Consider the following 11,274-nt stretch of genomic DNA (forward strand, 5'->3'; position numbering starts at 1 on the left):
CAGGAGGCTGATGGAGGAGAATCCAGAGATTCAATTGACCGAGAGAACCAAGAAACTGAGGCAGGCTTGCTTCAAGGCCAATTACAAGAGGCGGAGATTGTTGCATCACCCCTGCTTTTAGCTTAATATCATGCATCGACAGCGATCACATCTTTGGGTCATCCTTTTCTTAATGTCCTTTCGTCGTTTTTGGTTTTGGCGAAGGTTGTCCTCAGATGGATTACCGAGTTAGCATACCGAATTGTACATTTTTGGCTACATACTAGACGTGATCGGAGAATCCCTCTTAATTGCATCGTCCATCACAACTCACATCTTCTTCGATTACCTATTTGCGATTCTTGATTGATTTTTTTTTTTTTTTGAATTGGAAGAAGATAAAGAAAGATATTGCCATGTTGTACTATTATTATCAGAATGCGTGACACAAATGGTGTTTCTTCTAATCTGATTACTGCGACGCACTGGTAGGAAGTCGAAGATGACCGCCGACGGCTGGCTTCCTCCCACGAATGGTGTTGCACGTCGTCGATCGTTCTTGAGAACTTAAGCTCTGCGGTCCCTTCGCCATGGCAGCGGCACCACCAGCTTCAGGCTGCCATAAATGCTTGCCTAGAGTCAATGAAAAGGGGTCACGTGAAAGTAATGATCTCACGACTATATAAGATGATCTACGGAATAATAGGGGACTGTCGGAGAAACCACGCGGTGGGCTCACCGATGTCTCATTCCTAGAACAGTGGAAAAGATCAAGCCACTACGAATAAGCAAACAAATGGACAAGATGGAGGAAAGATTGGTTGGATATGGCTGCAAGCATGTCGAACATGGAACTGTGACCACAGACTGGAGACTCACCCATATGTGAGAGGTGGAAACGTTTGCGAGGCTTCTGTTCCTCCTCAGCCGTGTGATCCTTATCCTTCCCTCCTCCACATTCCCATCCTCCTCGTACTCTCCACCATGTTTTTTGCGAGAAGGAGAAGAAGACATGGAAGGGCAAGTGACATCCTTCTCTTCCAACCCCTCCACGCTCATCTCCCAGGTTCCATCCCTCATCATCTTCCTCCCACTTTTTCTCCCCCGAAACCAAACCACTCCCTTCTTCTTACCTCCTACGGTAACAACAGTCCTTCCCTCTCCGAACGAAAAGGAGTAGCACGAGCCGAGTGGGACGGGACGGGTCGCATGCTCTGGGCCGTCGAGAGCCGTGGTGGGCGAAAGCGTTTTATTGGACTTGGCCTCTACCATCGCCGCCACCATTCTCGGGGGCAGGTCTAAACTCCGGGCGCCGCCGGGCATCATGCCATGCCCACCCGGAGTCGGCTGCTTCCTGGGCTTCCCCGGAGCTTCTTCCCACATGAAGGGCACGGATACCAGAACCCGGGGCGGCGGCGTCGCCGTGCCAAGTGGCTTCATCCGCTTGCCGGGGACCGAGTACAGGGAGAGCTTGGGAGGAGTGGTACAGCTCGAATCCATGGCGGATCTGATCTCAACTTTCCCCCATGCCATGGATGATGCAAACTATGAAAGGCTATTAATACGGCGAGGCTGGCGGAGACCGGGGACGAGAGAGGCTACGTAATATGAACGCTCCTCCTCACACCTCTCCATTTGCTACCGCAGCTGCGTCACGAGAAGAGCCGCGCCATGCAACCTTTCAGTTAAATTCCGCGTGCTCTTATGAATAACGGAACTATGGGCGAAGTCTTCCAAAAGTAACGTAACGCTTTTTGCCCACGTCGAACAAATCGTGCACGCCATTTCATCGAAGAGAGATCACGCAGTAATGTGATCCCGTTTCGGTATAAAATAGGTTTCTTTAGTAATAGAGTATATATTTTCGATTAATCATTGATATGTGACTGTTATGTGATGCCGAAGGAGAATATAAATTTTTTTAATTTATGACTAGAAAAATAATCATAAATTTTTTTTAACTAAAACGATAATCACAAGTTTCTTTATTGTCCTTTACGATCAAATATAAAATCTCATCTTTAATATAAAGGATAAATTTTTTTTTTTCGATTACTTACGCTTGCACTTATACATCTCAAGTTACTAACTTAAGCACTGGAGAGATCAAGTTGAAAAATCTCTCCTGACCTTAGTCTTATTGCAAGTGGCACCTTAGGTGCTTCGCATTTCCACCTCGAAAGAATCTCGGATAATCCTACGCATACGGGCTCGGACCACATCAGGTTGACTAAGATGACAATGATATTTTCTCCTAACATTTTTATGTTAGAAGAAGGGTATGATGTTGTAAGAATGTTTGCCTACCAACCCTCTCAACGAATTATCGAACGAGTATGCTCTGCCCCTGACTCATAGTACTTTCGCTTGGGGGGTGGCAACCGACTATTCCACATATGGATGCATCTATCTCGATAAAATATCGACATGATATTAGTGTCTGTTCAACGACATGAGAGCAACCTTAAGTCACCTGCTCGTCCCTATTGAAGCGTTCCTAAACCTGATCCAACAGGTGCAGACACTAATGGGCATGATGTAAGTTGTTCCTCCACTCTTGCCCTAACTATTAGGAAAAGAGTCAGCACTAAGGGGAGAGGGGGGGTGTGAATTCGTACAGCGGATAAAAACGTCAGTTTCAAAAAATCCTTTCATACGATAAAACCGAACTCAGAAATGCTTAACTTTGAAAGCTAAGAGTGTATTGAAGGCAGTTTGCAGTTAATGTAAATTGTAAGAAGTAAATGCAAACCAGAGAACATGCCAATTTTATAGTGGTTCGGTCATCGTGACCTACATCCACTCCGTCGATTCCTCTTCCGTCGAGGCCACCAGCATTCACTATCGATCTTCCTTTATAGATGAAGATCAACCTCATTCTTACACCCCTCTTCTCCTTTTCACAGGTTTATGAGTCAACCTTTACAAGCACACACTCCTCCTAAACATAATTCTAAACTTAGACTATAGGAGGGGATTTTTCTAGTGATTGCAACAGCGTTTTCTCACTTTTAAATACTCTGTGCTTGTGTCTTTTAACCAGGGATGAGAGGGGCATTTATAGGCTTCAAGTTGATTTAAAGTTGGAGCCTAAAAATATCTCATCCCGGCTTTTATGGGTCTTGGTGATACAACAACCTATGTTGGGCGGTACCATCGCTAGTGTCAGTTTGACACTGACACTACACTGGGCGATACCATCGCCTGGCACTAGGCCACTGGGCGGTACAACTGCCCAGACTGACGGTACCACTGCCTAGCACCCTGCTAGGGGCGGTACCACCGCCTAGACTAGCAATACCATCGCCAGACATAGTCTCGAAGACTGTGACACGATGGTGCTACTTCTTGGGTCACTATTTGGGTCTTTCATTAGGCCCAACATAGTCCTTACATGGGCCCAACTAGCCCCTAATTGGGTTGGCCCAAATCCAATCATAATTACATGCTAACTACGAATTTTAAGACATACTTAAGCTAAATAAGTCCGTAAGTCTTGGTTTCTTCCGGCGAGCTTCCGACGATCTTCCGACAAACTTTCGATGATCTCTCGGCAATGTTAGGATCAATAGCACTAAGAGGAGGGGGGGGGGGTGAATTAGTGCAGTAGAAATCTTTCGTCGGTTAAAAAGACTTTCGTACGAAAAACGTCGTTTACGTTGAAAACCGATTTCGAAAAGTTAATAACATGGAAGCGTAGTGACTATCTAAGTAGTTTGCAGTATGTAAATGGCAAGAATAAAATGCAAACCAGAGAAGATGACTATTTATAGTGGTTCGGTCAAACGTGACCTACATCCACTCCATGATTCCTCTTCCATCGAGGCCACCGGCATCCGCTAACGATCTTCCTTTACTTGGCGAAGATCAACCTCTTTCTTACACCCCTCTTCTCCTTTTACTGGGTTTAGGAGACAACCCTTACAAGTACTCACTCCTCTCAAACTAATCTAACATTTAGACTCAAAGAGGAGGATTCTCACAAGAGATTACAACAGCGTTTTTCCACTTTTAAACTCTCTGTGCTTGTGTGCTTTAACTAGGGATGAGAGGGGTATTTATAGACTTCAAGTTGATTCAAACTTGGAGCCTAAAAACATCTCATCCCGGGTTCCCCAAGCACGGGCGGTACCACTGCCCAGTGTTAGTCTGACTAACATTGGCCCTCGACGATACCACAACCTAGGTCTGGCAGTACCATCGCTTGGGGGACAATGCTGGGCGGTACCATTGCCTAGACAGGCGGTACCACCGCCTAGCACCCTGCAAGGGTGGTACAATCGCCCAGACTGGTGGTACCACCGCTTGATAAAGTCTTGAAGTCTGTGCCACGACGGTGAGACTCCTTGGGGCATTGTTTGCGCTTCTTATTAGGCTCAACACATGTCTTACATGGGCCTAGCTGGTCTGTAATTGGGTTGGCCTAATCCAAGCCCAATTACATGCTAACTACGATTCCTAAGACATATTCTGAGCTAAACAAAGTTCGTAAGTCTATTCTTCCGGCGAGCTTCCGACAATCTTCCAGCGAACTTCCAACGATCTCTCGGTAATGTTCCAAGGGACTCCCAGCAAGCTCCTGGACTTTACGACGATCTTCTTGGCAAGTTTTGACGAGCTTCTCTAGCAAGCTCCGAGATTTCTCGACTGGTTTGTCCAGAACTTCCGATAATCGTCCGAACTTCCGACGAACTCTTGAACTCCCAAACGTGATCGCGTCCTTGACTCTGGGTCTTCATTTGCTTCATACCTTGCTATCGTAGTTAATCCTACACATGTAAAACAAACTTCGATCTAGACAATTAATACTAAGTATTAATCAAGTTGTCCGACATGTCATTGGTATCTCGATGCTTCGTCCGATTCTTCGGCGCATCGTACTCTCCTACGGCCTATTACCCAAGTGGCCAGTTGACTCTGCAACTCCGATATCCTTGGTGCAATGTCCACTCTTCTTGGCCCGATGCTCGAATCTACGGCCCGAAGCTTTCTGTCGATACGTCGACCGATCCACCGGCCCGACGACCAATCTTCTGACATGTTCCTCTAGCCCAACATGATTTTTCCTACTTTAATTGTCTCATCCTGATCGAAGTATCCTACGTCACTCAAAACGCAGATTAAAATATAAACACATATTGATTGGTTTCATCATCAAAATCTGAGATTCAATAATCTCCCCCTTTTTGATGATGACAACCAATCGACGACGAAGTTAACCTTAACTCCCGGAGTTTAAACAAACTTACCCTATCAATATGCCTTATTGATAGAAACAATCGACGATGGAGTTAACCTTAACTCCTAGAGTTTAAACAAACTCCCCCTATCAATATGCCTTATTGATAGAAACTCTTGGATTCAAAAATCCAAGCAATATGTTATGATAAAATCATGACATATAATCAACATACTTCTCCCCCTTTGTCATCAACAAAAAGGAGAAGTACCACAATCAATTGTTTGTAATATAAGTTCTAATCATTTGCATGATAAGCATAATCTCCATTTTTATCATCATACAATTTTGCTATCATCATAGATATGTAAGGTAGTAAGATAGCATGTTCTACTTCATACAAGCTAGCAAATTAGAGATGTGCAAATTTAACATGTTTTGCTTCTTGAGATAGGCAAGATAGCACTTATGCTTCTTTTGAGATAGCAATTCTTTGCTTCTCTTTAGATCACAAGTTAGTAATTCTAGCAAATTTTGCATCATGCAAGGTAGCAAATTTTTGGTGATATTCAAGATAGCTATTTTTGCCTCTTCTTGAAATTCCAAGCTTGCAATTCTCGGTGATGTTCAAGATAGCAATTTCTTTCTTCTCTTTTGAGAAGTGCAATTTTTGCTTTCTTCTTGAATTGTGACAGCTAGCAAATTAGCTTTCTAGCATGTTATGCTCCCCCTTTGTCATTGTCAAAAAGAAAGGAAGAACCTTTACGTTAATTTCTAAATTATTACAAAGGTAAATAACATAGATGAAAATTCAAGTCATGAATGTCAAAACAATTATTTTATCATGAATATTTCATCATTGCATGCATCATTATCATAAGTTAAAGTATTACATGCATAATTCTAAATCATCATGTATATAAAATCATCACTACATGCATGATTCTAAATCATCATTTATTTCAGATCATGATGGTACCAATTTTGTCAAATTACATCGCATGATCGAAACTTCTTATTTGTATACATTAAAACAAATTAATGAATATTTCATGTATTTATATCATCACATAAAGAATATCAAGAAGAATTATTGGGTGATAAGATAAATATTTAATGAACACAAGGAATTGCTTAAAAATAATATCATGAAAAGATAAAATCATGTGAATACCAAAAGACATGATTCATTTTGACATATCTCCTTTTTAAAAAATAAAAAAAATTCTTAGGAGATCATGATATAGATAAAATTCATTCAATCTCGTAAGAGAACAAGATATTAATTCAAGCATATAAAATTTCTCAATTCATTATGAATCATAAAAATTATAATTAAAAAAAATCATGATTCATTTCGATAAATTTCAATAAGAAGATATAAGAACACAAAGTAGGAGATCTTGATTCATAAATGATTTCAAGTTATAACTCATGAGAACTCAAGATCATGATTTTGATAAAAACTAATAAATTCAAATCATCATATCAAAATCATTTTCAAGAGATTCATAAAAAGATGATAAAATAGCTTCATCAAAGTCAATAAGATAGAGAAAAAGAATTTTCAAGAAAAATGTTTTCTCTATTTAGTTGTTTCAGCATGCCTGTCCATTTTGTGCCAAAAAAAAAAAATATCATCAATCATTTAGGATCAAAAAATAAATTTCATCATAAAAACTATCAAGATTAATAAACCAAAAAAATTATCATGTATAACTTTAAAATCTCATGTATAAAATCATCAAATCATGGTATCAAAATTTTAATATTTTCATTAAAACTTTATGCATCATTAAGTATACAATCGTCAAGCATGACACTTACACTATTTCATATAAGCATGCTATTTCATTTTTGTCAAATCATGCATCATTTTTTAAACCGAAAAAGTCACTTTTATTATCATGAAAATCGATAATTCATAAATCATAAAAATCATTATGCATCATTTCGAAAGAAAACTCATTAAGCATGATCATTATGCATTACTTCAAATCAAAATTTATTTCATTTATTTTTAAAATATTCATCATGAAAGGACACACAAGGCAAAGAAATAATTAAACATAAAGTATATTCATCAATCATGGTTTCATTGAGCATAAGGTATTTTCAACCAAAATCATTTTGTTATTTGTTGTAGTCATGCATTTTTCTTTTTAGATGAATCTATCTTTTCATGCTTAGGTTTCCATACAAAAGCCATGCATCATCATTAAGCATGATATTAAACTTCTTAATATTTTCATTAAGACATCAAGCATGGTTTCAATCAAAATCGGAAATCATCAAGATACACATTTTTTCTTCTTAAGAGAAACATACATATGATCATTAGATTTAAATCTAACATTTTATTCCATTAACATAAAACATGTAATTATTATTTTCAAAATTACGAGCATGATCATATTCTTGCATTTTTAATTTTTTTTAAACATGAAATTTTCAAGAATAATTATTCTAAAAAAAAGAAAAATGCATCATGAAAAACATCAAGTAATTTCAAAATAAATTAAGGGGTTTTCGATTACCACATCGTTGAAGGCCGTTAAGACATAGTTTGCCATCTCGCCTTTCTTGATTTTCTCCTTGTCTTCGGAGGAACTTGATTCATCCCAATTTTTGTTTTTCTTCTTACGATCAAGGTAAGTAGTTCCGTTTTTTTTGTTCTTAAGTTTTGTTTCATTGTTTTTTTAAATTTCTTATTGAGGAGTTCATGTTCACTATCACTTAGCTTATGCTCGAGTGGTCTTCAAATGTTCTAAGTTTAAAATCCTTCCTATTCTTTGGAAGGTGGTTCTCAAGTTTTTTACGTGCATTGCACGTCATTTCATAGGTTATCAAGGACCCTATTAGTTCTTCGAGTGGAAAATGGTTCAAATCATTGGCCTCTTGTATGGCCGCTACTTTAGAGTCCCAAGTTTTATTAAGAGAACGCAAAATCTTGTTTATGAGTTCAAAATCCGAAAAACATTTGCCAAGTGCTCTTAAACCATTGACGACATTCGTAAAACGCGTGTATATGTCAATAATGGTTTTGCTTGGCTTCATTTGAAAAAGCTCGGAATCATGCATTAAAATGTTGATTTTCGAATCTTTAACTTTAGAAGTGCCTTCGTGTGTGATTTCAAGAGTGTGCCATATGTCAAAAGCCATTTCGCACAAAGAAACCCGATTGAATTCATTTTTATCTAAGGCGCAAAACAAGGCATTCATAGTCTTTGCATTTAGGGAAAACGTTATCTTCTCCAAATTATTCCAATGGTTCATTGGAAGAGAAGACATTTCAAATCCATTTTCAACTATATGCCATAAGTTCAAATCCAAAGAAAGTAAGAAAACTCTCATTCGAGTTTTCTAATAAGTGTAGTCCGTTCCATTGAAAAAGGGAGAACGAATGAGAGAGTGACCCTCTTGAAAGTTGAAAAGACCCATTTCTATTTGGGTGTTAAACCAAAGTAAAAAACCATGGCTCTGATACCAATTGTTAGGATCAAGAGTACTAAGAGGGGGGAGGGGGGGCGGGTGGGCTAAATTAGTGTAGCGAAAATCTTTCGTCGATTAAAAAGACTTTCGTACGAAAAAAGTCGTTTACATTGAAAATCGATTTCGGAAATCGATTTCGGAAATCAATTTTGGAAAGTTAATAACATGGAAGCATAAGGAAGCAAAGTGACTATCTAAGTAGTTTGCAGTATATAAATGACAAGAATAAAATGCAAACTAGAGAATACAACAGTTTATAGTGGTTCAGTCAATCGTGACCTACATCCACTCCTCCGATTCCTCTTCCATCGAGGACACCGGTATCCACTAACGATCTTCCTTTACTAGGCAAAGATCAACCTCCTTCTTACACCCCTCTTATCCTTTTACCGGGTTTAGGAGACAACCCTTACAAGCACTCACTCCTCTCAAACTAATATAACACTTAGACTCAAAGAGGAGGATTCTCACAAGAGATTACAACAACGTTTTTCTACTTTCAAACTCTCTGTGCTTATGTGCTTTAACCAGGGATGAGAGGGGTATTTATAGGCTTAAAGTTGATTCAATCTTAGAGCCTAAAAACATCTCATCCCGGGTTCCCCGGGCACGGGCGGTACCACTACCTAGTGTCAGTTTAGCTGACACTGTCCTGGGTAGTACGACCGCCCAGGTCTGGTGGTACCACTACCTGGGGGGCAATGTTGGGTGGTACCACTGTCTAGCACCTTGCCAGGGGTGGTACAACCGCTAAGACTGGCGGTACCACCACTTGACACAGTCTTGAAGATTGTGCCATGACGGTGAGACTCCTTGGGGCACTGTTTGGGCTTCTTATTAGGCCCAACAAAGTTCTTACATGGGCCTAGCTAGCCTGTAATTGGGTTGGCCCAATCTAAGCCTAATTACGTGCTAACTACGATTCCTAAGACATATTCTAAGCTAAACGAAGTCCGTAAGTCTATTCTTCCGGCGAGCTTCCGGCGATCTTCCGGTGAACTTCCGACGATCTCTCGGCAATGTTCTAGCGAACTCCCGGAAAGCTCCTGGACTTCATGACGATCTTCTTGTCGACTTCCGATGAGTTTCTCTGGTAAGCTCTGAGACTTCTCGGCTAGTTTCTCTAGAACTTCCAATGAATGTCCGGACTTCCGACGAACTCTCGAACTCCCAATGTGGTCACGTCCTTGACTCCAGGACTTCATTTTGCTTCATGCCTTGCTATCATAGTTAATCCTGCACATGTAAAATAAACTTCGATCTAAACAATTAATACTAAGCATTAATCAAGTTGTTCGGCATGTCATTGGTTTCTCGACGATTCGTCCGATTTTTCGGCGCATCGTCCTCGCTTGCGGCCTATTACCTAATCGGCTAGTTGACTCTGCAACTCCGATATCCTTGGCGCAATGTCCGCTCTTCTTGGCCTTGTTGAATCTCATATTTTGATGATGAAACCACTTGATAGTGTTTATGATTTAATCTGCGTTTTGAGTGATGCAGGATGCTTCGTTCAGGATGAGATAATTAAAGCAGAAAAATCATGTTGTGCTAGAGGAACATGTCAGAAGATTGGACATCGGGCCGGTGGATCGGTCGACGTATCGACAGAAGGCTTCGGGCCATGGATTTGGGCATCAGGCCAAGAAGATCGGGTATTGCGCTAAGGATATCAGAGTTGCAAACTCAACTAGCCGATTGGGCAATAGGTCGCAAGAGAGGACGATGCGCCAAATAATCGAACGAAGTGTCGAGGGACCAATGACATGCTCGACAACTTGATTAATTGCTTAGGAGTAATTGTCTTTATTAAACTTTTGTTTTACATGTGCAGGATTAACTACGATAGCTTGAAAATGTAAGTCTACCAGAGTCAAGTTTGATGGGTGATTGAGAGTCCAAAGATTCATCGGAGATGTTGCCGGAACCAACTGAGAAGAAATCGGGGACTTGTCGGAGTTTTCAGAAGTCCACCGAAGAGATCGTCCGAGGTTCGCGGAGATCACTGAGAAGGCTCGGCTACTCGCTGAACTCGCCACAAGATCGGGAGCCTACTGGGAGTCTGCCGAAAGAAATCCGAGGGTGTATCAGAAGTCCACCGGAAGATCGCTGGAAAGCTCGCCGGAAGGAGACTCGACGTTTGCTAGTTGAAAACTTGCTTAGGACTATGTTTTTAGTTACGTAGTTTGCATGCAATTAGGGTTAGGATTAAGGGATAATCCTATATCCTGGTTAGGGGCCAACTAGGCCCGATATTACCTAGTTTGGGCCAGATTTGAAGCCCATCTAGTGACCCGTAGGACAGGGCGGTGGCATCGCTTAGAACCCGAGGATCGGGCGGTGGTACCGTTGGACTGGGCGGTGGCACCGCCCAGCACCCGAAAGATTGGGCGGTGGCACCACCACCGACAGGCGGTGGCACCGCCAGTTAACGGTCAATATGATATTGACAGGTGGTGGCACCGCCACCGACAGGCGGTGGCACCACTAGCTTCGGGAACGCAAGAGAATTCAAATTTGGAGCTCAAATTTGAATCCTTTTGGGGTTTATAAATACCCCTCAATTCTCAGCAGAGAAAACAACCTTTGAAAATTTGGAGATTGAGATAAAGCCTTAGCAAAGT

At 40.8% G+C, this 11,274-nt stretch overlaps 1 protein-coding gene across 1 annotated transcript; it reads right to left on the minus strand.

Annotated features, from left to right (window-relative positions):
* Positions 1–316: 316 nt before the first annotated feature.
* LOC135637289 (uncharacterized) lies at positions 317–1,616 on the minus strand. The gene is made up of 2 exons (XM_065149927.1): positions 859–1,616; positions 317–612 (listed from the first exon to the last, which is right to left on the minus strand). The coding sequence occupies exons 1-2, from the start codon at positions 1,510–1,512 to the stop codon at positions 547–549; spliced, it is 720 nt and encodes a 239-aa protein (XP_065005999.1). The 5' UTR covers positions 1,513–1,616; the 3' UTR covers positions 317–546.
* Positions 1,617–11,274: the final 9,658 nt, after the last annotated feature.

This window comes from Musa acuminata, chromosome BXJ3-4 (assembly GCF_036884655.1).
Source record: "Musa acuminata AAA Group cultivar baxijiao chromosome BXJ3-4, Cavendish_Baxijiao_AAA, whole genome shotgun sequence".
NCBI classification, from domain to species: Eukaryota; Viridiplantae; Streptophyta; class Magnoliopsida; order Zingiberales; family Musaceae; genus Musa; species Musa acuminata.